This window comes from Acomys minous, assembly GCF_964271855.1.
Source record: "Acomys minous genome assembly, chromosome: 11".
Taxonomy (NCBI): domain Eukaryota; kingdom Metazoa; phylum Chordata; class Mammalia; order Rodentia; family Muridae; genus Acomys; species Acomys minous.
Window position 1 is genome coordinate 61,161,920 of NC_140492.1, and position 24,004 is coordinate 61,185,923.

Here is a 24,004-nt window from a genome sequence, read left to right on the forward strand (position 1 = left end):
TACTCACATCCAAAATTAATTCTGTATAGTATAGCAATTCAGATATTTTACAGAGGACACTAAATCTCCTATGTTTCTGTCCTTGCTCTGCTAACTTGGGCTGTGTAACTTACAGAAAACTACTTGGCTACTGTACTTCAGTTGCCTTATCTGGAGTGGGGACAATAACCTTCCTGGGCTGGAGATATAGCTCATCTGCCTCATATTTGTGTGTGGTGCATGTGTAAGTGATTTCAGTATCCAGACTCTGGAGTGAACAAATTAAAGCAAATGAAATGAGTCTGTGTGCAACCGTTCTTAGTTGGTGCCTGGTACATTATACAAACGAAACAGCTTGCCCAGTGGGCTATTTTCGTTTAGTTAGTTGTTTTGTAGCAGTCTCTTAACTATTCTACTCTTGTAGACTGAACTCCTGATCATTTTGCCTCTGTCTCTTTTGTCCCTGTATCACTGCACCTAGCTTAAAGTATATTTCATATATTTTACTGTAAATAAAATACAATTTTCAAGTTCAAGTCTCACCTTGAACTCCTGTCTCCAGCTCCTAAATGATGGGATTACAAGTAGTCACCACCCAGCCCAGCTTACTCCCTTGCCCCCGCCCCCCCCCCCCTTTTTTTTAAAGTACAAACCTTTAAAGGCATGTTAGGATGTTGGCTTTGGTCTAGAGGCTTTTGGACCTAATTCAGTGTGTATTCTCTGTTTAGATTTCTTTTACCAGAAGACAATGTTTGCAGTGAGATGATGGTAAAATCTCAATTTGTTGCTTGCATGGCTACTTGTCATTCACTTACAAAAATTGAAGGAGTTCTTTCTGGTGACCCACTAGATTTGAAAATGTTTGAAGCCATTGGATGGGTAAGTTCAACCTTTTCTTTTTTTAATTAAATTTTTATTTTGTAAACTTTATGTATGTCTGGGTGTGAGGTCGTATCCCTGAAGCTGTCATGTGGGTACTAGCAGTTGAACCCAGGTCCTCTGGAAGAGCGACCAGTGTTCTTCCTGCTGAGCTACCTTTACAGACCCAAATACAACCTTTTTGTATTTGAAAACAAGGTTTTGTGTAGCCTAGGCCTACCTTAAACACAACTGTCTTGCTAGGATATCCTGCCTTTACCTCCTCCTGAGTCTTGAGCCCTTATATGTGGTGCTAGGCTGTATTTTCACCAGTGGCTTTTCCAGCTGCTCTCCCTAGACTCCAGCCCCAACACGGTGCCAAGCCTTAGCTGCTCTCCCTGACCCCATTCATGCCTTCAAAATGAGTACCACTTAAACAGTTCAGACACATTGCCAATTCTGGGTGTCATCATAAGATGCAGCCTTGGCTACCCTGGACCATAGCGTTTTTTAATGGTCCACTTAAAAATGAAACGAATGTGGACTTTTGTGATGTGTTATATTTTCCTTTTAGATTCTGGAAGAAGCAACTGAAGAAGAAACAGCACTTCACAACCGAATCATGCCCACAGTGGTTCGTCCTTCCAAACAGCTGCTTCCTGAGTCAACAACTGCAGGAAACCAAGAAATGGTATGATGTCACTTAGTTCTGGCAAGCATGGTGGCTGCTCGCTACCAGGTCTACTTTGGAACTATCTCTAGAAGAAGAAGTCGGCTGTTTCATTTTACTCTCATGCAGTTACAGTTATTTTAACTGAGTTTTAACAGAAAGGTTACCCTGATGTGCTAAGGCATTCTCTGTAGTGTTGAAATTCAATTCTCAGAGCCCTTATGTTCCTTTGCCATTTACACATGTGATAGTTAATCTTTTTAGTATGCATCTGTTAACTAGAATTGCATACAAAGAATGAATATATATATAATCTTATAGTTTTACTTTTAGATAACCTTTTCAGCATTCTTCTCATTTATTTTAGCTTTTTTTCTTTCTTGTTTTGGTTTTATTTTTTGTTTTGTTTTGTTTTGTTGAGACAAGGTTCTTCTGTGTAGCCTTGGCTGTCCTGGACTCACTTTTAGACCAGGCTGGCCTTAAACTCCCAAGATCCACCTGCCTCTGCCTCCCGAGTGCTGGGATTAAAGGCATGCACCACCACACCCAGCTTATCGTAGCTTTTAATGTGTCTATATTTTATGATTCAAATATTTGAAAGTGTTAGAACACCATTTCCCACCCTCCTCTGCTAGGAATTGAGCTCTGGCCCTTATGCATTCTGGCCTGATGGTCACACCATGGAGCCCACCTTGGCAGTACACCTTTTTCTTGGGAGGAGCTATAGTGGGACTCTTAGGTTCTGACCTAAACAGCCGAATTTGTTTGATGCTTTCTAAATGTGTTTTCAAGATGTTGTAGTTTTTCTAGCTGGTGTATATTAATCTGTTCTTTATTCTCTTGTCTTTAGGAGCTGTTTGAACTTCCAGTAAGTGAAGAATGCTTTCTTTTTAGATAAGTACATTTGCTTTTATTCTTAAAGAATAATAAATCTTTTGTGTGCATTTTTGAAATTAAATAGGCTATTTATGAGATAGGAATTGTTCGCCAGTTCCCATTTTCTTCTGCTTTACAACGGATGAGTGTGGTTGCAAGGGTCCTAGGCGATAAGAAAATGGATGCATACATGAAGGGAGCCCCTGAGGTCATTGCCAGTCTCTGTAAACCCGAGACAGGTAAGGAAATAAGTAGGCTCCGGGTAAAGTTCTGATATGTATATGAACTTACAGCAGCAATTCTAAAATTAAAATTTTTTTATTTTAAAAGTTCCAGTTGATTTTGAGAAGGTTTTAGAAGACTATACCAAACAAGGCTTCCGTGTAATTGCTCTTGCACACAGAAAATTGGAGTCGAAACTGACATGGCATAAAGTACAGCATATTAACAGGTAAGGCTTGGGCAACATTCCTACAGTTCTCAGTAATGCGTCACTTACTCCCTATAAGTCATGTACAGCTATGGCATGTGATCGTATATTATTAAAGGTTGAATGTGTGAGGTGTTTGTATTGTTGCTTTGTTTTAGGTAAAACTATGATTCCCCCCTCCCCTTTTATCGTATATTGCCAGTTTCTCTGTATCCTGGCTATCCTGGAATTCACTGTGTAGACCAGATTGGCCTGGAACTCCCAGAGCTGGGATTAAATTCTGTGCTACCCTACCTCACTCTCTTTCTTTCTTTCTATTTTTTTTTTTTTTTGGCCTGTGTTTTATGTTCCTGAAATAATTGTCTGCTTTTTAAAAAGAAGTGTAGAAGTACTACATTTTTCTGATTTTTTAAAATTATGTGTAGTCTGTGTGTGAATTTGTGGATATGAATGTAGGGTCCATGGACTCCAGAAGTCAGTGAGTGATCTCTTGAGCTGGAGTTACAGGTGGTGACCGCCTGTTGTAGGTGCTGGGAGCTGAATTTGGGTCCTCTGTGAGGAATGGGGCTATGTACTCTTCACCAGTGAACCATGTCCTAGGAATAGTCAGCTGTTATGTTTATTTTCCCTAAAAGATACCACCCTGGCGCTGGAGAGATGGCTCAGAGGTTAAGCACTGTCTATTCTTCCAAAGTTCATGAGTTCAATTCCCAGCAACCACATGGTGGCTCGCAGCCATCTGGTGCTCCCTTCTGGTATGCAGGCAGGATGCTGTATACATAATAAGTTAAAAAAAAAAAAAAAAGATACCACCCAATGGGAAACAAATACAAAGTTGGCTGGTGAACTGTTAACCTGCTATTGTTCACCCCCCCTCCCATTTTTCTCTGCCCTTTGTCAAACGATATTACTGATGTCTTTCTTTTCCTGTACAAAATGGCTTTAAATTTGACTTAGTTTCTTTTCTATGATAAAGCTCTCTGACAAAAGCAACTTAAGGAAGAAAGGGGTCATTTGTTGTGGGGCAGTCAAGGCAGTGGGAGCCTGAAGCATCCAGTCTCATCACAGTTAGGAAACACAAGTGTGAACAGGTGCTGCTGTTCTATCTTCTCTTTTCCATGTCTGTGGTGGTCCAGGATCCCAGCCAGAGAATGGTGCCACCTGCAGTGGGTGGGTCTTCCCACCTCAGCGTAATCAACAAAACAGTCCCCTCAGGCGTGCTCAGAGTCTTGCCTTCCAGACAAGCTGACAGTTGTTACCAACCACCACAGCTTTCTGATTCTCGCTGCTGTAACTGACAATGCTGTGCTTAGTATTTTGTAAGCAGACAAGAATATTTTTTGTCCTGAAACTTCTGCCTGATCTGAACATGAGTATATTTTTGAAAAACAAGAACTAGAACCAGCATGCTGGGGATGTGGCTTTGGCTCCTGGCGCCTCTGTGGCGGTTGACAGCCATCTATAACCTCAGTACCGTGGGAGCCAGCACACGTGTCTGTCTTCTGTGGGCACCAGGGACACCACAGTCATACATGAAGGTAAACCACACATACCAAAACCCAGTGCACTGATAGACACATACCACATTGAAAACTACAGGCATGTCCTAATTCCCACACAAGGCAGGTTAGTCTTTTCTTTCTTTATAATGTCACCTTTGGTCATTGGACCCTTAAAGACTAATTGTTCAGTTACCTATACCTATACCTATAGCCTGTCATATTCAGAGAGATCTTCATGTCCTTGAATAGACTGTTTTGACCAGATCACTTTATCCCTCATTGTTAACTTTATTTTCTTCCTTTCCTAGTAGGAACAGATTACTACTATTTCTTATAATTTAAACCTCTACATTTTAAAATTGTACAATTCATTAGAGTGCAGGATGTCCATGGCATTTGGCATTCATAAGATCTTGAGTTAAGAAGTCAGCTGAACTCAGCATGAGAGCCTAATACAGAACTGATTCAGAGCTACTAACCTAGTAGTTTCCCATTGTTACAGCGATTTTGAACACAGTCAGATTTCAAGAGACCTTTCTTTTCCCTGTACTATCTACCATTTGTTATGAATTAAGTATTTCAGAGATGTTTAGGTTTCAGGCACCTTTATTGTCAAATTTATCCATGTTGTGTGTGTGCTTGGGTGTCCATGTTTGTAGGCTAGAAGTCAGTGGTAAATATTTTCCTCTATCACTCTGCACTTTGATTTTTGAGTGAACTCTCGCTGAACCTGGAACTCATCAGTTGACCAGTGCTGGCTGGCTGGCAAGCTTTCGGGGTCTTGCTGTCTCTGTTTCCTCAACACTAGGATTGCAGCTGTGCACTACAAGCCTCACTCACTCGGCATTCTCCTGGCTGAGCTATTCCCCCACCTCTGTTGTTGACCAATCATTTGGTGATTTTACATCTGAATTTTTAGTTTGTAACTTAAGGCTTTCTTTTCCATTTGATTAAAACTAATAATATGGGAAAGTTTGGCAGCTTAAGAGTTAGTAGAAATGTGGCTGTCACTGAGCAGACTTTGTCACCATGGTGATGCTGAAGTATGCTTTTGAAATTTCTATTAGAAAAATGTCTTTATATATTTGACCTGAGGACTTTAATATTGTGGGTATGCCAGTTTCTCAATTACTGAAGGAGCAACCTTCTGAGGATTCTTGCTTCTCACTAAAGACACATGTATATACTGAGTGGATCTTATTATAGTGTTAAGGGTATTTTTATCATTTTGCTAAGATAAAGAATTGTATTTTGTAGAATTGATCAAGTCTTAATGAGTCCATTATAGGTATATCTAGAATATACACTTCCACTGTGCCCTGCCACCTAACATTTAAACTAGGCTGGTGAATGTTTTCAAAGACAAACATTTTCAGATTATCTTTGTATTTTGTCAAGTTAACTTTTATTGCAATATATCAAAACATTGCTTGGAAGTTATTTTCTGAGATTTAGGTTTTTGGATATAGTGAACTGGTAAGTGTACATATGGTTCATTCAGTATATGATTGTTTTACTTTATTATTATTTTATTTTGTTTTGGATTTGGGCAGATGTTGTCTTGGTTTTTTGGATTTTGAGACAGAGTTTCTCTGTGTAGCCTGCCTCTCCCTCCCAAGTGCTGGTATTACAGGTGTACACCACCACACCCAATGGATATTTTAAATTGCTCTGTCAATCTTTTGTCTGAACTAAACCATTATGTGTTAACTCTTTTTCTTCAGAGATGCCATTGAAAACAACATGGATTTTATGGGATTGATTATAATGCAGAACAAACTAAAGCAGGAAACCCCTGCAGTACTTGAAGATTTGCATAAAGCCAACATTCGAACTGTCATGGTCACAGGTGAGCGTGACTAGAGCTCACGTTGTCTAATATTGAGGGATGGTCACTTATAAAGGCTGTTGAAGAGCAGGTGCGTTCAGGCTGTTCAGCAATCCACGGAGGGGATGTGGGGTTGGCAGCGAATGTAAAGCAGGCGCATGCACAAAGTTCCAACCATTTTACATATATACATACATATTCACACACAGGGTGCACGGAGCAAAGCTCTAACAACTTTTTTTTTTTCCTCCCACAGCTTTATATATCCCAGCAAATCCTTTCAAGCAGTACAAAAATCACAATGTGGTTTCATTCTATTTTTTAAGTGAATGATTATATGTAGAAAAACATGTTCCCCAGTCCCTTCACATGATCAAATGTTTTATGTATTAGTGAGTAAAAAGCCACATACATTTATAACAAAGCACCTTGTTATAGGTTGACAAAGTGTAAGCAAGCAAGGTCATTTTCTCAGCCAGCTTCTCTTACTGGGAGGCTACAATTTGCAGTTACATAGATCTTTGAAGCTGAAGGCAGAAGTCATCACCTTGATCACCAGCGCAGCTCCAGCAAGAGAGAGGCACATCAGCCAGTGCCAGCCTGGCGGCTGCTGCTCTTGTTTCTAACCACAAAGCCCTGGCTCAGCTACCCAGAGTGCGCCTTTCTGAACTTCACATTGACCCCTAAGGTTTTCTACGTCAGAGCCATTAACAAGATACCTTAACCTAAGGATCTTTTTCACTAAATTAATTCTCTCTGAGGATAGTGGTCGTTGCTAATAATCTACATCTCTGATTTCTTCCTGAGGGTTGTGGGTGAATCGCTTATCTGCCCCAGCTGCAATGCTTGAAAAAGATCAAGCACTATTATTGTAAGTGCCAACGATACTGCCCAGCGAGGCCTGGAAGCCCCCTTAGAGTTTTCGTACAACAATAGATTAGGAGGGATGTGGTGACTGCAGGGCAGCAAGCAGAGCAATGCTCCATGACAGCGTGGTGTCCTCGGGACACATTGTCCTCACGGTTCTTCCCCTCTGAGGCAGGCCCACCATGTGTGTGCTAACCAGAGGGCCCCGTTCATGAGTTCTAAAGCGGTTTTGCTGTCTCTCCTGCATGGCTGACAGCAGTCCTCGCTGTGATTTATTTTATTTTTTGAAAGACAAGGTTTCTCTGTGTAGCCTTGGCTCTCCTGCTTCTGCCTCCTGAGTGCTGGAATTAAAAGCCACCACAGCCTAGCCCCTCGCTCTGATTTCTAACAAAATCTGTTTATATACAGTAGTGAAGAAGAAACTAAACCTATTCTGTACTTTTTGTTCTTTTTCCTGTACCACATGTTGTACCATGCCTTCTATGAATTATCTGTGTTTCTTAGCTGTAATATAAAATTCCTGAAGAATAAGTGCATGCCTTGTTTTGGGGATTGTTTACAATTTTTAATAATGACATATATATATATACACACACACATACATACATATATATAATGATTACCAGGTGTTTGTTAGAATTAGGTGAGAAATTTTATCAATTACATTTCATTTCTGTACTATGTGGAAGCCAGAAAATCTCCTGCAAGAGTCAGTTCTCTCCTTCCATGCAGGTGGTGGTAGCAAAGCTGCTCTCCCTGCTGAGCCGTCCTGTGTGGCCCCTCCTCAGCATCACTCTGTTCTGCCAGCCATGGGAGCTGCAGTAGAAGCCTGTGCTTGTCCCACACACCCATATTTCCCTTTCAACCTTAATGTGTTTAAAATATTTTGGAAAAATAGGTGACAACATGCTGACAGCTGTCTCTGTGGCCAGAGACTGTGGAATGATTCTACCTCAGGATAAGGTTATCATTGCTGAAGCATTACCTCCGAAGGATGGGAAAGTTGCCAAGATCAATTGGCACTATACAGACTCCCTGACACAGTGTAACGAGTCATCAGCAATTGACTCAGAGGTAATATTTATATTGTATTTTTAAGTTCACTTATTTGAATTTAGTCTGGGGAAAAAAAAAGATGGTACACGAATATCCAATATTAACAAAACACTGAATGAAAATAGAAGCCAGGACTATCACTCCGGAGATGGATTCATTCTAAGAAAATGGATGTTTACATTTTGATGCTGGCTTTCCTTTTCTTTGAATAAATACTGTTTTAATATAATTAAATCTTGGTATAAACATATTGAACATAGAACTGTATTTCTTGGTATGACCGCCTGCATATTGTCCTGAATGTCTCACCCACAGGCTATTCCAATTAAACTTGCTCATGATAGCTTAGAGGATCTTCAGTTGACTCGCTACCATTTTGCGATGAATGGAAAGTCATTTTCAATTATATTGGAACATTTTCAAGATCTTGTTCCTAAGGTAAATACTTGGGATTTATGAATGTGTTCATGGGCTTACTGTGAACATGTTTTAAAAATGTGTATTTTCTAGTTGATGCTGCATGGCACCGTGTTTGCTAGAATGGCGCCAGACCAGAAGACACAGTTGGTGGAAGCGTTGCAGAATGTGGAGTAAGTATTGATCGGCTTTTATGAGTTTTTCTTATGAATTACAGTTTCATTTTTAACTTCTGAACAGTAGTTAATATTTCTTATGTATAAGTTGAACATCTTTAAGCCAAACACCAAAAATCTGAAATTCTTTAAAATCTGAGATTGTTTTGAGTGTCATAATAGAATTTGAAGCAAATATTCCAAGATAGGAAAAACTGCAAAAATCTGAGACCCATTTTTGTTCCAGGCATGTCCCACTGCACCAGGCCAAGTGTGTTTAAAACAAGTTCATTTACATGTTTATCTGGCTAAAGTAAAATGCTCATAGTTCTTTCTTGAGGTTATATGTACACAGAGATCATAATTAGTGCTTTTTAAAATTGAGGTTGTTATACATGCATATAGTTTATTATGACAGACCAAACCCCACTCCAGGCCCCTCCTCCAGCTCTCCTTCACTTCTCCCTCCGCTTCATGTGCTCTTTCTGCCTTTTTAAAGCCTACTCAATCCATTTGGTGCTTGTATGTGCATTAAAGTTGAAGGGACTTTATAACTAGAATTTTGGGGTATTTGTTTTGAGGCAATGCCTCAGGTGGCCTTGAATTCTTGCTCCTCTCAAGTATTGGCCTCACGGGTTCACACAGATGCACTTGGGTCATGGCTCTGGAATTTTAGTGACCAGTAATGTTAGAAGTTTCTAGGGCAGAAATCTTTACAAATAATTCAAAAAGTATGTTCAGAAGTATGCAGGCTCGGGCCTTTTGTTCTCTGGTAGGGAAACTGAGACACCAAAACCATTTTCCTCATTTATAGACAGAAGTTTCCCAGCTCATTCCAGTCCCAGCCCAGCGCTGTCAGCCCTGTGTGTGATCGCCCAGCGCTGTCAGCCCTGTGTGTGATCGCCCAGCGCTGTCAGCCCTGTGTGTGATCGCCCAGCGCTGTCAGCCCTGTGTGTGATCGCCCAGTGGGAAGAGCACTTGTTTCATGTACCTGTTAGCTCTCTGTGGCTCTGGAGAGTCTACTTTATATGTGAATTGTAAGAAATTAAAATCTTAAACTCATATTTTTTGTTGTTTCAGTTACTTTGTTGGGATGTGCGGTGATGGTGCAAATGATTGTGGTGTAAGTACACTTTTTGTGACTTATTTTGTACTTAGTTCTTTTGCTTGAGTCATTCACAAAATTTAATGAGTTTTCTTGAAACTGTTAGGCTTTGAAGAGGGCACATGGTGGCATTTCCTTATCTGAGCTTGAAGCTTCTGTGGCATCTCCTTTTACTTCTAAGACACCCAGTATCTCCTGTGTGCCAAACCTCATCAGGTATTAAAAATCAGAATTTTTCTTGTTTGTGTTTCTGGAAGAGACTTGAGAGAGAGGGAGAGGAAGGGGAGAGGAGAGGAGAGGAGAGAATGAGAGAGTAAGAGTATGTGCACCATGTGTGTTTATTACCCAAGGAGAACAGAAAAGAGCATCGGAGCCCCTATTACTAGAATTATGAGTGGTTTTGAGTCACCATGTGGGTGCTGTGAGCCGAATCCAGGATCCTCTGGAAAAGCAGCTAGTGCTCTTAAGCCAGCTCTCCAGCCCCAGAAGGAAACACCGCTCCTGTCCTCCAAACCCACCTCCCCACATGCACCATGCCCCCTTAGCTCGTGCTCAGTCTTTTGAGGCAGGGCCCTACTTTGTAGCACAGGCTGGTCAGAAATTCACTATGTAGCCTGGATGAACTTGTGATCCTGCTCTCTGTTTCAGTCCCCTGAGTGTTTGAGAGCACTGATGTGAGAGCTAGTATTCCTGGCTCAGGTTTTAAGTGTCTTGCACTTAAAATATAGTAGAATGAATTATCATAAGGAGCATGTTTGACTGTGACTCACTAGCAAGGGACTGGTGGTCCTATGGTTGTGCTGTGGTATACATGTTTTGGTAGCCAGCCAAGAATATTGTTATAGCAGTGAATGCTGATGCTCATCTGTCAAGATGGAAGGACAAGCTCAGGCTCTGCTAGTCACAGCCAACATTTCTGTTCACAGGGAAGGTCGTGCTGCTTTGATGACATCTTTCTGTGTATTTAAATTTATGGCATTATATAGCATCATACAGTACTTCAGTGTTACTCTGCTGTATTCTGTGAGTACCGACAACCATACATAATGGTAAAGCACCAAAGGTATTGGACATGTGCCTTAGAGACTTAAAAATGAAATTTATGTAGTGTATAAAATTACCTTGAGGTATTGAAGTTTGAATAGCGTTAATTTGGGATGTATGTTCCTTAAAGCCTGCACCCATAGCTATAGCTTTTTATGGAAACTCTGCAGATTGTGTTCTTTTTATCTGTAGTATAGACTGACTTTGCTTGCTTTGGACAGGATTTCAAGTTATTAAGCTAGCCTCATATTGAGTATAGTTGAAGAGAGCATTCGATCTGTGCTGTTATGCTACGGGTAGAGGTGTGTGCTACCTGTGTTACAGTCACAGTTGTAGTTCACTTTGCCGTGCATTTACAGAAAGATATTTCAGTAATTGTTGATAGAACTGTATGTATTTGGAGAATAAATAACTCTTAGATTATGATCAACCTGATCTCACTGTAGATTTCCTATTGACCCACACTCACTTTCTAAAGGCATATGAACACTCCCTTTTTACTCTTTATAAAAATATCAGAAGGGAAGAATTAAAACATGAAGAAACTTGAAGATACTGACACTTGAAAATACTGAATATTAGAATGTTAAATATTTGGAGAAAACAATCTGTTTCTAAATTTTTTGGGGGGAGTCAAATAAGTTTTAAATTCAAACCTTTTATACTAACATTAGGTCAAATTTATGCAAATATGTTATTGATGATTAATTTTAAAGGCAGATATTCAAATATCATTTTGAATGTGTTATTCTTGGGGAAAAAACAAGACTGTAGACTGGCAACAACACTGTGAGAATACCCCTAAGCTTTCACAATTGCTTTTGTAGATCTTGAGTAACCTGGGAGACTTTCAGTTTCTCTTCATTGATCTGGCAATCATTTTGGTAGTAGTATTTACAAGTGAGTATTTTACTCATTTTCTTCATTTCAAAGCATATGAAAATTGGAAATTTTTATGTATTAAATTTTGGTAAATTTGCATCAACTATTATAAGTAGTTTAACCTGCTCTAGTTTTCCTGTGTAGGATTTATTACTGGTTGTTTGTATTTTCCCCCCATCTTTTTTCTCTTATACAGTACATCCCACGCTCAGTTTCCCCTCCCTCCACTCCTTCTAACTTTCTCCCAGATACACTTCTCCTCTGTTTCCTTTTCAAAAAAGACCTCCAAAAGACAACAGCAAACAGGACAAAACAGGGGCAATATGGCAAGGAAAAAGCTCCCATAGAGGCTGGACATGGAACCCAATAGGAGGAGTAGAGTCCCAAGAGCAGTCAAAGGAGTCAGAGAATCACCTGCTTCTCCTTTTAGAGTCTCTCAAAAACACCAAGCTAACAGCCAAAACAAATAACGCTGAGGACCTGGTGCAGAACTTGCAGGCCCTCTGCTGTGTCTGTGAGCCTTGCTTGTTGATTCCATGGGCAATGTTCCCCTGGTATCGTCCATCCCACACTCTTTCCTCCCCCTCTTCCACTAGGACCCAGTGGAGTTCTCCAGTTTAGACTCTGCACAGTGTCTAGCTGTGGGTCTCTGTACCAGTTCCCATCTCCTGCTGTAGGAAGTGTCTCTGATGATGACTGGACAAGCCATTCATCTGTGAGTGTAGTAGAGTGTCATGAGGAATCATTTCGTTATTACTATTTATTTATTTTAAGTCCAGTCATGTTTGGTTCTACCAATCTCCGGTTTCTGGCCATCCAAGCAGTGTTCAGCAGGAGTTCCTCTTGTGGAGTGAGCCTCAAGTTAAATCAGACATTGGTTGGCCACTCCCAAGTGCTTTATGCCACCGTTGCCCAGCATATCTTGCGCACAGGACAGATTGTAGGTGGAGTGTTTTGTGGCTGGGTTGCTGTGTGGTTTCTTCTTCCATAGCCTTCAGAGCACCTTCTTCTGCCAAAGAGAATTTAGTGAGTGCTCCTAGCTCCTGGCCACTTCAGCCTCTGTACGTTGCATGAGCTGAGTGTAAATTGTCCTCAGCAGTGGCGCCCTGCTATTAGTTTTCAGAGTGTGATCTTCTGTCCTAGCATCAGTGTGGGTTGTAAGGACCTCCATAGTTCTTAACTGAATGTAACCCGTCCCACCATGAAAAGCCTTCCCTGGCTACAAAAGACGACAGCTCAGACTCCGTATCCTCCATTGCTAGGTGTCCTCATCCGCGTCACCCTCCGAGATTCCAGGAAGTTTCCACTGCACTAGGTTTCTACACTACCCGCCCCAGATGCACCCCAATTCTAGCTGTCTCTCCCTGCACTCTCTTCATTCCTGCCCAGTCACTTCCTTTCCCAGGCCCTCAGGCTATCCTCAGGATCTGTTCTGTTTCCCCTTATGGGGAGATCCATGCGTCCCCCCATAGCCTTCCTCTTTACCTAGCCTCTCTGGGTCTGTGGATTGTAGTTTGATTATTATTTACTTAGTAGCTAACATTCACTTATAAGTGAATACGTACCATGTCTGTCTTTCTGGGTCTGGGTTACCTCACTCAAAATGATTTCTTTTCCTAGTTCCATCTATTTGCCTGCAAATTTCATGATGTCATTAGTGTTTTTTTAAACCACTAATACACCATTGTGTGAATGTACCACGATTTCTTTATCCATTCTTCAGTTGAGGGGCATCTAGGTTGTTTCCAATTTCTGGCTGTTGTGAATAAAACTGCAATGAACAGAATTAAGAAAATGTCCTTTTGGTGGGATGGCATATCCTTTGGGTATATGGTCGAGCGAGGGGTATATACAGATGCAACAATCCCCCATCAGATGCTAACACTTTGTTTGTTTATTGGGGGTGGAGCTTTTTCGAGACAGGGTTTCTGTGTGTAAAGCTAGCCCTGCCTGTCCTGGACTCACTCTCTAGACCCTGCTGTCCTTGAACTCAAATAAATCCACCTTCTTCTGCCACCCTGAGTCCTGGGATTAATTTAAATGTGTATGACATTTGGCTTGTCTAGAAACTTTTATTAAATACTTAGTAGAGAAAGCCAGTTTATTTCCAAGTTTATTTCATTATGTCTTAGTGGAATAATTTAGACAAAAATTTTCTGTCCTTTCCTTTAAAATACAGTGAGTTTAAATCCTGCCTGGAAAGAGCTTGTGGCACAGAGACCACCTTCGGGCCTTATATCCGGGGCGCTCCTCTTCTCCGTCTTGTCTCAGATTATCATCTGCGTTGGATTTCAGTCACTGGGGTTTTTCTGGGTCAAGCAGTATAAAGTGTGTGATCCATATTCAGAGTAAGTTGGTAATCCATTATAGAAATTTGTATAAGATAACTATAAAAAGGTGAGCCTTGAAATGTGTGTAGAGCCTACATGCAGTTTTTTTTAAACACCTAAAATTTTTGTCTTTTTGTCATAGTAACTTCAATCCTTAGGAGACAGTGGCTTAATTTTCTGTTCATCAGTACCACAACTAAACTATAAAGAAAAAGGATTTATCTTGCCTCCTGGTTCAGAAACTACATATGCTGTCTTTTTTGATGGTGGTATCTAGGCAGTACCAGACATTGCACAATGACAGACCTGTTTAAACTGGGTTTTATATCAGACCTACTCTGATTTGCCCCCATTCATACATTAACTGCATGAATGAATTTATCCACTAATGAGGGCCAAGCCCATATCACCCCTTAAAGTTCCCACCCAGTCTCTGCTTTTAGTGTCTCGGGGGTTGGGGGCAGGGGCAGGGGTTAAATTTGAGTATAAACTTTAGAGGCAAAGTGCAACTCATTACATAGACAGGACCTTAGAATCCCTTGAGGAATTTGCTTCTCAGACCTGATTATCTGTAAAATGAGAAAAATTGCCATCAACCTCCAAGAGGCATAGTGCTTCCAGTATTTATTTGTGTATTTATGTATCTATTTATTATGTATTTGTTTATTTTTAGATATCATTTTAGAACTTTATGAAAGGAATATCAAGTCTAGCTCTACTGTTCACAAACTGTGATGTGAATAATTTTACAAACTCTTCAGTTGTGAATATTTTAATTTGCTTGATTGATATCATTAAATTTTAGAAAATTAAAAATAATGTCACTATTTTCTTAAGTGTATGTAGACATTGCCTATGAAAAGCAATGGACAAAATTGTCTTGAATCTTTCTAGACTCCATTTATAGGGGTTTAACATTTAGCTGTGTTTGTTGCAGTAACATTCATTATTTATGCACAGCAGTAGTATTACTTAGAAATGAGGACAAGCTATAACTAGAAAACATTAAAGATTATCTTGGTGCCAGTGCTTGGCCAAACAGTATAACCTCAGAGAAGTACGAACCCTAGAGGAATCACATGTATTAAATAAGATGCTATATCCCCACTTACTGTGGAATAGTGTTAAGACAGACCTGTGGCCTTTAATTTAAAAAATTACTTTATTATAATTTAAACTGATTATAATATACAGCTAAAGGGGAAAGAAAAAACATCTGCCTGCCCTCTGTGTTGCTGCTGTTTCATCTCTCTCTATAAATTGTATCTTCTGTATATTGGAGTGATCTAAGCCATCTAAAATAACACTGGCCCCTTGGAAAGATGCTGCTGTGTTCTTACGGGTTCTTTGTTTATTGCAGTGTTTGTAATATAACAAGAAGTGCGTGTTGGAACTCATCACACTTATACAATGGAACTGAACTTGATACATGTAAAATACAAAATTATGAAAATACCACAGTGTTTTTTATCTCCAGTTTTCAGTACCTCACAGTGGCGATTGCCTTTTCAAAAGGAAAACCATTCAGGCAGCCTTGCTATAAGAATTGTAAGTATAACATGAATTCCACCGTCTTCTTTGCTTATAAGATTTTAGAGAAGAAAGCTGGGCTTGGTAACATGCCAGTAGCTAGACCTGTCCCAGAATAAACCTAAAATAAAATAAATAGAATAAATGAATTTTAACTAGTAAATCTATAATAGACATGTTTTTAATAAGCTGAATGTTTACTGTCTTGCTTTCACTTTCATGAGCACTCCTACTCCTAAGTTTAAAGATTAAAGCAACAACTCTGGTTTTCATATTCTGTTACTTTGAGCCCTTTTCTTTCTTTGAGTATAGAGAATCAGAATTAAAAGCAGGAAGCTATAGTAGGCTTTCAGGGAGGCAGCTGGTATGCTTTCTTTTTGCTGTCCTTTTCTCTACTCACTGGTGTCAAGGTCAGTGTCTCTGGAATTCCTAATGTTTAGTCACTTTTACTCATCACAGAAGTGACCAACAGCATAGAGGTCTGTGTCTGTCTGTAGGTTTTATGTAAGTTGCTAGCTTTTAAAAATAGGACACTGAGATGGCTTAGCAGGACACCTGTCCTGCCAGAAAAGTGTGACTGGAGTTCAGTCCTTAGAATTGTGCAGAAAGTGCAGAAAGAGACTCAGCTGCACACAGATGTCTGTGACTTCATATGTGCCATGACGTGTGCGCCAGTTCATACGCAGTAATGATAATTTTAAAAATTGAAACCATTAGTTGACGTGGCTTTTGCAGTATCATGGAGCAAATGGCCAAGTATTTGTGTATTTGTTGTAGCTGTGAAAAGATGTCATTGTTCAGTAAAACTGCCAGGTCTAGATTTTGGACATCATAGAAGTAATCGCCATTAGAACCCAGCTCTCATTTTGGAGTTGAAGAACATATCCACGTGCACTATCCCTCTTTGACCTTGTGTGTATTTGCACAGGTAACATTGGAATTTGTTTTTACTGGTAATTTTTGTTTCTGTTTTTTAACTGAGAGTTCTTCTCCTTGGTGAGAACTTTATTACTGTGTACTTACTAGTTGTACATGTTTCTGTGTAACTGTTACTGAGACCCACCAGACCCATGCTGTGATACTTAAAACAGGACTTTAAACCTTTTGTAGGGGAGAGGAGGAGGGAATATTAGCTTAAACAAGCTAGGTGGGTACTATACCATTGAGCTCTGTCCTCAACTCTTTTCACTGTTTGCTTGTAAAGGTAGGCTCTTGTGTAGTCCAGCCTGTAACAGGGTAGGTGACCCTGAGCTTCTGAGCGTCCTTGTCTACTTCTTGAGTGCTAGGATTGCAGGTATTTGCTACCACACCCAGTTTATGTAGCACTAGGGGTCCTACCCTGTGCGTAATGCACACTAGGTACAGCATTCTTCCAACTGAGCCCTACCTTTCCTTCCTTATTTATTTATGTATTTATTTTTAATGTAGTATGTGGAGGACAGAGGACAACTTTGTGGAGTCACTTTCTCCTTCCACCTTTTACATGGGTGTCAGGAATCAGACGCAGATTACCAGGCTTCTGCAGGGATCACCTTCCCCTGCTGAGCCATCTCACCACACCCTTGCTAAGATTGCAGGTGCGCTGCACTATGTCCAGAGACAGTGGTTTTTCTTTGCTTTTCTTTTTCTTTTTCTTTTTCTTTTTCTTTTTTTCTTTGTTGTTGTTATTAAAAAGTCTGGTCTTCAGATTTCTTCCCTACTAGAAAAATTAACTATGGTGATTTAAAAAAAAAAAAAAAAAAAAAAAAAAGATCTACTCTGAGATTGAGTGAGTGAGTGGTCTGAGTCGATTCAGGCAGGGAGAGTTGTAGGAAAGTGCAGCTTTCAGGCAAGTACTCTACCATAGAGCCATACCAGGTTTTCTGTTTTGTTTTGTTACTGTGGGTTTTTTTCCCCTCCTCTTATGGCAGAGCTGGGTTTAAAGTTGTGTGCCACCCTGCCCAACTTCATACCCAGCTTGAAGCTACTTTAAATATACATTTGGAAAATTTCCAAGGTCACCTTTTCATTTAGTTATCAATTGATGTGAATGACCACTTTATTGTTGGCAGTGATACTGATTTCTTTTAAATCTGCTAAGATATTTCAGCAGAAATAGAATCATAAAACCACTTTATTTTCTGTAAGCTTGTGCTTGTGCGTACAGAGTGTATAGAGGAAACAATAGAGTTGGCCATACACATTTGTGCTGGTTTTCACCCCTACTTTCCTGTCAGTAATGTACCTCGCCATTGGGATTCTTGAATAGTTCCTTGCTAGGACCATTCAGTTGTTCTCTAGCTCTAATTAGTGTGATATATTATATTTATTTTGAGGTTTTGTATGTTGCTGTTGTTAATATTAGTAGTGGGTGTTGGCGGCATCCTCTCCACAGTAGCATTCCCTCCTGAAGTCAAACCTACTCTCAGTTTAGCTACACATTTTAAAACTATATATGCACTGTTGTGTTGTGCTTCCATTTTATGTACCATGATGACACATACTTTATTCTTAACTATAATTTCTCACTAGATTTAGCTTTTTTGTTTGAGGCAAGGGATGGCTTAGCAACTGTTGAAAACATGTTACGTAAATGTAACAAATTTTATAACTAAAGATATATTTATCAGGAACAAAGTTATTAAATATAGTAAGATTTGAAAAGCAATATAGGTTGTCTTCATTACATTGACACTTCATCCATCCATCCATCCATCCATCCATCCGTCCGTCCATCCATCCATCCATCCATCCTGATTCATTCTTCTCCTGAGATAGATCTCATCTTGCAGGTCAGGCTCACCTCAGACTCAGCCTTCCCACCTCTGCTTTCCAGGTCTGTGTCATCATACCTGCATCCCCATTTCATCTGCTTTATTTTTGTAATTCCCACTAGCATTTTATTTTACTACCATAATAACATGTATTACTTTAGTTATACATGTGTAATAGAATATTACATTTTCATTTGTAAATGTAAAGTTGGGGCAGGGGAATCACTTGACCAGGGTCTCACTGTATATGTATATGGACCTCAGCTCTGCCCACATCTGGAATGTTGGGATTAAAGTATGTGCATAATCAGAGGGGGTGTGCATGCTCAGAATGTCTTACACTGTAGGAAATAACAGCATATGCTTGTGTACATTTCATCAATTTTACTGGAGGTATTCAAACCAAATTTGTGTGCTTAAAGTAATTGTATGTTCCTTGGTGTTTGGTACCTTTTAATGTAAAGAAAATGCCTAATTTAATTTTTCACTTTCTTTTCCAGATTTTTTTGTTATATCTGTGATTATTTTGTATGTTTTCATATTATTCATCATGTTGCATCCAGTTGCCTCTGTTGACCAGGTTCTTGAGGTAAGGCTTAGCACTGCATTTCTTGCTTGTGGCGTGTCCATAGGAGGAGCTGGGATAGCAATAATGAGACATTGCAGCATTGTGTGGAATGTAGGGCTGAATGGTATTTTGGATGTTTGGTATTGAAGAGGAAAGACTAAACTACCTTTATTTCCCCTGTGTGTTTTCCAAAAGATACTCTAAAGAGTGAGTATAACTGAATAGATTTTATTGATTATACTGATCAGCTCTTTGGCCCATCTTTCCCATGTTGTCTTGTCTTTAGTGGTGCCTCTGTCATGTAGCAGTTTCCAAGTATGAAGTTTGTGTCTTTTACCCTGCTGGGAGCTAGTTTGCTTGATTTATTTGTTTGTTTGCTTGCTTTTTTGAGACACAGGGTTTCTCTGTGTGGCCATGGCTGTCCTAGACTGACTATGTAGACCAGGTTGGCTTCAAACTCAAATGGGTGAAAATTTGCACCCATTGACTTATTTCCATTTTCATCATTGCAGATTTGTTTTTGGGTGCTGGGAACTGACCTTTGGACCTTTGGGAGAACAGCACATTATCTTTAGCCCCATGTTTTCAGTTCTTTAAAGATTTATCTGTTTTATGTATATATGTGTCTACACATATGTATATGTACTGCTGCTTGTATCTATTTGTACTGCAGCTTGTCTAGTGCCCAAGCAAGCCAGGAAAGGATGCTGCTAATGTCTTGGAACTTGTGTTATAGGCATTTGTGAGCCTGGGAACTGAGCCCAGGTCCTCTGCAAGAATAGTGAATATTTAGCCACTGAGCTATCATCACTTTAGCCCTTTAGTGTATTCTGCTGCCATAATAAGATACTTGAAGAAAGATAATTCATAAAGAGGAGGGGTTTTTGGTTGATTGGTTTGGTGTTTTGGCATACAGTTCTGGAGGTCCAGGAACACTGCACCAGCATCCGTTCAACTTTTAGTGAAGACTGGCATTTCTCCTTTGAGAGCCCACACATGGAAGGGCAAGTTGGCACGCATGGAATAGAGCGCATAGTTAGAAGTGAGAGAGCCAGGGAAGCCCAGATCACTTTTGAACAACCTGTTCTTGGTATAACTAAGCACATGAATCCTTCCTTGAAGGTGAAACCCCTGTGAACTAATTGCTCATGAAGGCACATCGCCACTTAACATCTCAATAGGTATTTTGAGTTCTTTTCATAAGAAGAACTTTGAAGAGCAGTATATGGGTGTGCTCATGAGTTTCATTGAGAGCTTTAGTTGAGGACTTTAAACATGTATTCTGCTGACTTCCATACATTCACCACCTAGCATGCTTGATCTGCTGAAACTGCCCTTGCCAAGGCCATTCATTAACCGTTAATGTCCAGCGGGCACTTTGAGGTTTTTTCCTTTGGCTTTTCTCTAGTTTCTGAAGTATTGAACATTGTGACCAGGCCACTGTTGAGACACCTTCCCTTTAGATTGTGGTTCTTGGCTCCCTTCTGGCTTCCTCCTGCCCGGTGTGATCTCATCTCAGCCTCTGTTGCGGTTCTCTTCTCTTGCCCCACCTCTCAGCATTAGTTCCTTACCGTTCTGTTCATGTCCCTCTTCCCCTCAGTACTCAGACACTCTTCCTTGTAGTTGTGGTTTGCCTGTAGTCCACATTAATAAGGTAAAGACTCTTACCCAAGTTTAGCTGTCACTACTGAGCTGTATAGACCTAATGCATGGTGACAGCAACTCCCCAAATTGAGCATTTTAAGAAACTAACTTTGGGGCTGAGGGGGCTCAAATCCTTGGAACCATGGTGTGTATGCTTCTAATCCCAGCATCAGGGGCATACACTGGAAACTGTCATCCTCCTTTGGCCGCCTTGTGTTAACATACGTGTATGCATACATAATATATAGAAGCAAAGGCTTAAAGCTAAGTTCATTGTGTTTCATTTCTTGGTCTCACCATTTTTTAAAGTGTATTTGTTTTGTGGGTTCTTTGGTTTCTTTGTCTTGTTTGTTGTTAATCTTCTCTATTCTGGAAATTCTGTGTTGGGGTTCATTGGCCCCAGTCTGGCTTTAGCCTTCTATCTCTTGCAGATTTACCCTACTGGAGCAGTCATATATTAATGTGACATACATCAGGTCATCTCATTCCTTAGCCTCTTTCCTAATGTCTTAGGTGCTCAGTGATCAATGTATGCTAACTAAAATGCTCATAGAGAGCAGTCAGATTTCAGTTGGATATAATGGGGTGTGTGTGTCTGTGTTTTCTAGCTGTTTGGAAGGGGACATCAACTTGAGATAAGACCAGCATTAAATTAATATTCACCTTGTTTTTATTTGTTTTGTTTTGGTTGTTAGTTTTTACAAGACAGGGTTACTCCGTGTAGCCTTGGCTGTCCTCTACTCACTTTGTAGACCAGGCTGGCCTTGAACTCACAGAGATTCGCCTGCCTCTGCCTCCTGAGTGCTGGGATTAAAGGTGTGTGCCATCACATCACCTCATTTTTAAAAAGCTTTATTTTTAGTTATGTGTATGTTAGAGAGATGTGCATACTGGCTACAGTGCCTGCAGTATCAGATGAGGGTATTGAATCTCCCGGAGCTGCAATTAACAGGGAGCTGTGAGCTACCTACCAGGTTTGCATGCTAGGAGTGGGACTTAGAGCCTTTGCCAGAGAAGGTGTGCTCCTAAAAACTGAGCCATTTCTCTGGCCTCTGACTCATTTTTGAAAGATAGATTTTTATTTTAAAGCTATAGATTTGTAAAAAAGTTCTAATACTGTAGATTAGAGCATGGAATTTTGAATGTCATGAGATAAAATGCTGAGTTGTCACTTTTATAACTGAGTTAGTTTTGTTGTATGAAAAGATACATGCTTTGTGACATTATTGAAAGTTAAATGGATAAAATACATGTATATAAACACTTGGTACATAATAGGATTTCACTTTCAGATTTTTTTGTTCGCTTTCTAAGACAGGGTCCCAGCCTGGCTTTGAGCCCACTAGGTATCTGAGAATTGCCTGAACGCATGATCTTCCTGTATCTACATTTCTAGAGCTAGAATTGTAAGCACATGCTACCATACCTGGCTTCAGATACTATGCTGTAGCACTGTAATATCAGTTACGTTGACAACTTTAACTAAAATTTTTTGTCTTCTAGATTATGTTTGTACCATACCAGTGGCGTATATATATGCTTATCATTGTTCTGATCAATGCCTTCGTGTCTATCACGGTGGAGGTAAGCTCTCAGCCTTGGCATTCTTGGGTGACTCAGTGGTGGTGGTGCTGGGGAAGAACAGAGAATAGTATTATACAGTAGCCCCAGATCTCATTTCATTTTAGGCAGAACCGTTTAGCTTCCTGACCTGGCCTTTTCTGTAGTTCTATCAGGAGATTTGATGAAGTTGCATTCATGAACATAGGCACTGGATGGTGAGGTGGCACAGAGTGAGTGGTGACTAGAAAGAGACGTAGGTGTCCATGCAGCTCACAGAGCCGTCTGTGTCCCCTAAGAACACAGAGTGTGCCACCCAAGGAAGAGATTGCCCTCAGGCCAGTTCCTCTAAAGGGAGCCAGTGAGTTCTCAAAGCTACCCTTTATACCAGTGTAAGACACAGATAAAGCAGGAAAATTGTGGTACTCTTTATACCAGTATAAGAAACAGATAACGCAATAAGATTGTGATACTTAAAGGTTTTTATAGTGGAAGCTTTTTAAAGAAAGTATACATATATTTTAGTGTTAATTCTATTTTTTTTTTTTTATTTTATTTTTTTTTTTTTTTTTTATTTTTTTTAGTTTTTTTTTTTTTTTTTTTTTTTTAGTGTTAATTCTAGATTGAGAAATTATGCTGAATTTCAGCTATCCCAATAAAAGATGGCGTGGGTTTTAAATGAGATACGACGGGAGCATGGCTATTTGTAGTTGTTGTAGTGGGTTGTTTTAAGTTGTTCCATAGACTGTATTTTCTATTCATGTGTTCTAGAAAGCACATCTAAGACTGTATCTATCATAAACATTCCTTTCCTACAGTGTAAGTTCATCTTCTTAAATGGTTTTTATTCTTTTTATCTAAAAAATTATTTGTATTAGATGCTAATGAAATGTTTGTATACATACGTAGATGGAATTAATATTAGATATTAAGTGAAAATAACTCCTGTAAGAAAAAGGCTACGAATCATCAACATTGTTAATTTAGAGGGAGCACTGGGGATCAGAGCCTTATTTGTAGAAAGTCTAGTCTTATTTAATCAAGAATTTTATTATTTGTATTTGTTATAAAAGTTTATTTCTTTATCCTTTTGTAGTACTTGCTGAGGTTTACATATGAAAAGCAAATCACATTATTAATGCTTGTGTGAATGTTATCAAATGTGCGTGATAAAAAGGAATGACCTGTTTAAGTTTAATTCCTAACTCACTGGAATATCTCTCAGAGCTTCTTCCTTGACACGGTCCTTTGGAAACTTGTGTTCAATCGAGACAAACAAGGAGAGTGTCGTTCCACCACCACACAGCCACCACAGGTTGGAAATGAGCAGTTGCTGTCAATTCTTCACATACATCTTGGTTTTTCCACTTGTGTCCTATGTTCTGTTACTGTGTGTGCAGCTTCAGCTGTCTTTGTTGTGTCTAGCCTCCTCCACCCCACCCCACCCCACCGCCGGCACTGCCCCCTTCTTAAAATAAGTTACAGAAAACTCAGCAAGCACGTGATACAGGCTTTAGGAATTTGGAGATTTCATAAGCCTTTTTTATTCCAATCCTAATGTGTGCTGTGTGTGTGTGTGCTGTGTGTGTGTGTTGGTCTGTTTGTCTTATCCTCAAAAGTGAGAGTCAGTTCTTTTTGTTTGTTTGTTTGATTGATTGATTTTTGTCTTTTCAAGACAGGGTTTCTCTATAGCCCTGGCAGTCCTGGAGCCTGGCTGAGGTTAATTCTTTCATTTCTGCCTGCTTTATATTTTATGTGTTTGATTGTATGTAATTAGTCCCATTAGAAAGTAAATGATAGGGGCTGGAGAGATGGCTCAGAGGTTAAGAGCACTGACTGCTCTTCCAGAGGTCCTGAGTTCAATTCCCAGCAACCACATGGTGGCTCACAGCCATCTATAATGGGATCTGATGCCCTCTTCTGGCCTGCAGGTGTACATGCAGATGGGGT

At 39.9% G+C, this 24,004-nt stretch overlaps 1 protein-coding gene across 5 annotated transcripts in view; it reads left to right on the plus strand.

Moving 5' to 3' along the window:
* The window catches only part of ATP13A3 (ATPase 13A3), a 95,188-nt gene that overhangs the window by 61,725 nt on the left and 9,459 nt on the right, over positions 1-24,004 (plus strand). For 4 of the 5 annotated variants that reach the window (XM_084801720.1, XM_084801723.1, XM_084801722.1 and 1 more), the window contains 18 exons: positions 708-858; positions 1,412-1,528; positions 2,358-2,375; positions 2,469-2,622; positions 2,714-2,834; positions 6,040-6,164; positions 7,909-8,084; positions 8,382-8,504; positions 8,577-8,656; positions 9,719-9,761; positions 9,850-9,959; positions 10,670-10,766; positions 11,615-11,687; positions 13,849-14,017; positions 15,360-15,547; positions 18,783-18,871; positions 21,998-22,078; positions 23,280-23,369. In XM_084801720.1, the coding sequence (XP_084657846.1) occupies positions 708-858; positions 1,412-1,528; positions 2,358-2,375; positions 2,469-2,622; positions 2,714-2,834; positions 6,040-6,164; positions 7,909-8,084; positions 8,382-8,504; positions 8,577-8,656; positions 9,719-9,761; positions 9,850-9,959; positions 10,670-10,766; positions 11,615-11,687; positions 13,849-14,017; positions 15,360-15,547; positions 18,783-18,871; positions 21,998-22,078; positions 23,280-23,369 (2,005 nt within the window). The remainder of the gene's footprint in view (positions 1-707; positions 859-1,411; positions 1,529-2,357; positions 2,376-2,468; positions 2,623-2,713; positions 2,835-6,039; positions 6,165-7,908; positions 8,085-8,381; positions 8,505-8,576; positions 8,657-9,718; positions 9,762-9,849; positions 9,960-10,669; positions 10,767-11,614; positions 11,688-13,848; positions 14,018-15,359; positions 15,548-18,782; positions 18,872-21,997; positions 22,079-23,279; positions 23,370-24,004) is intronic. The other variant, XM_084801724.1, reaches the window with a different exon arrangement.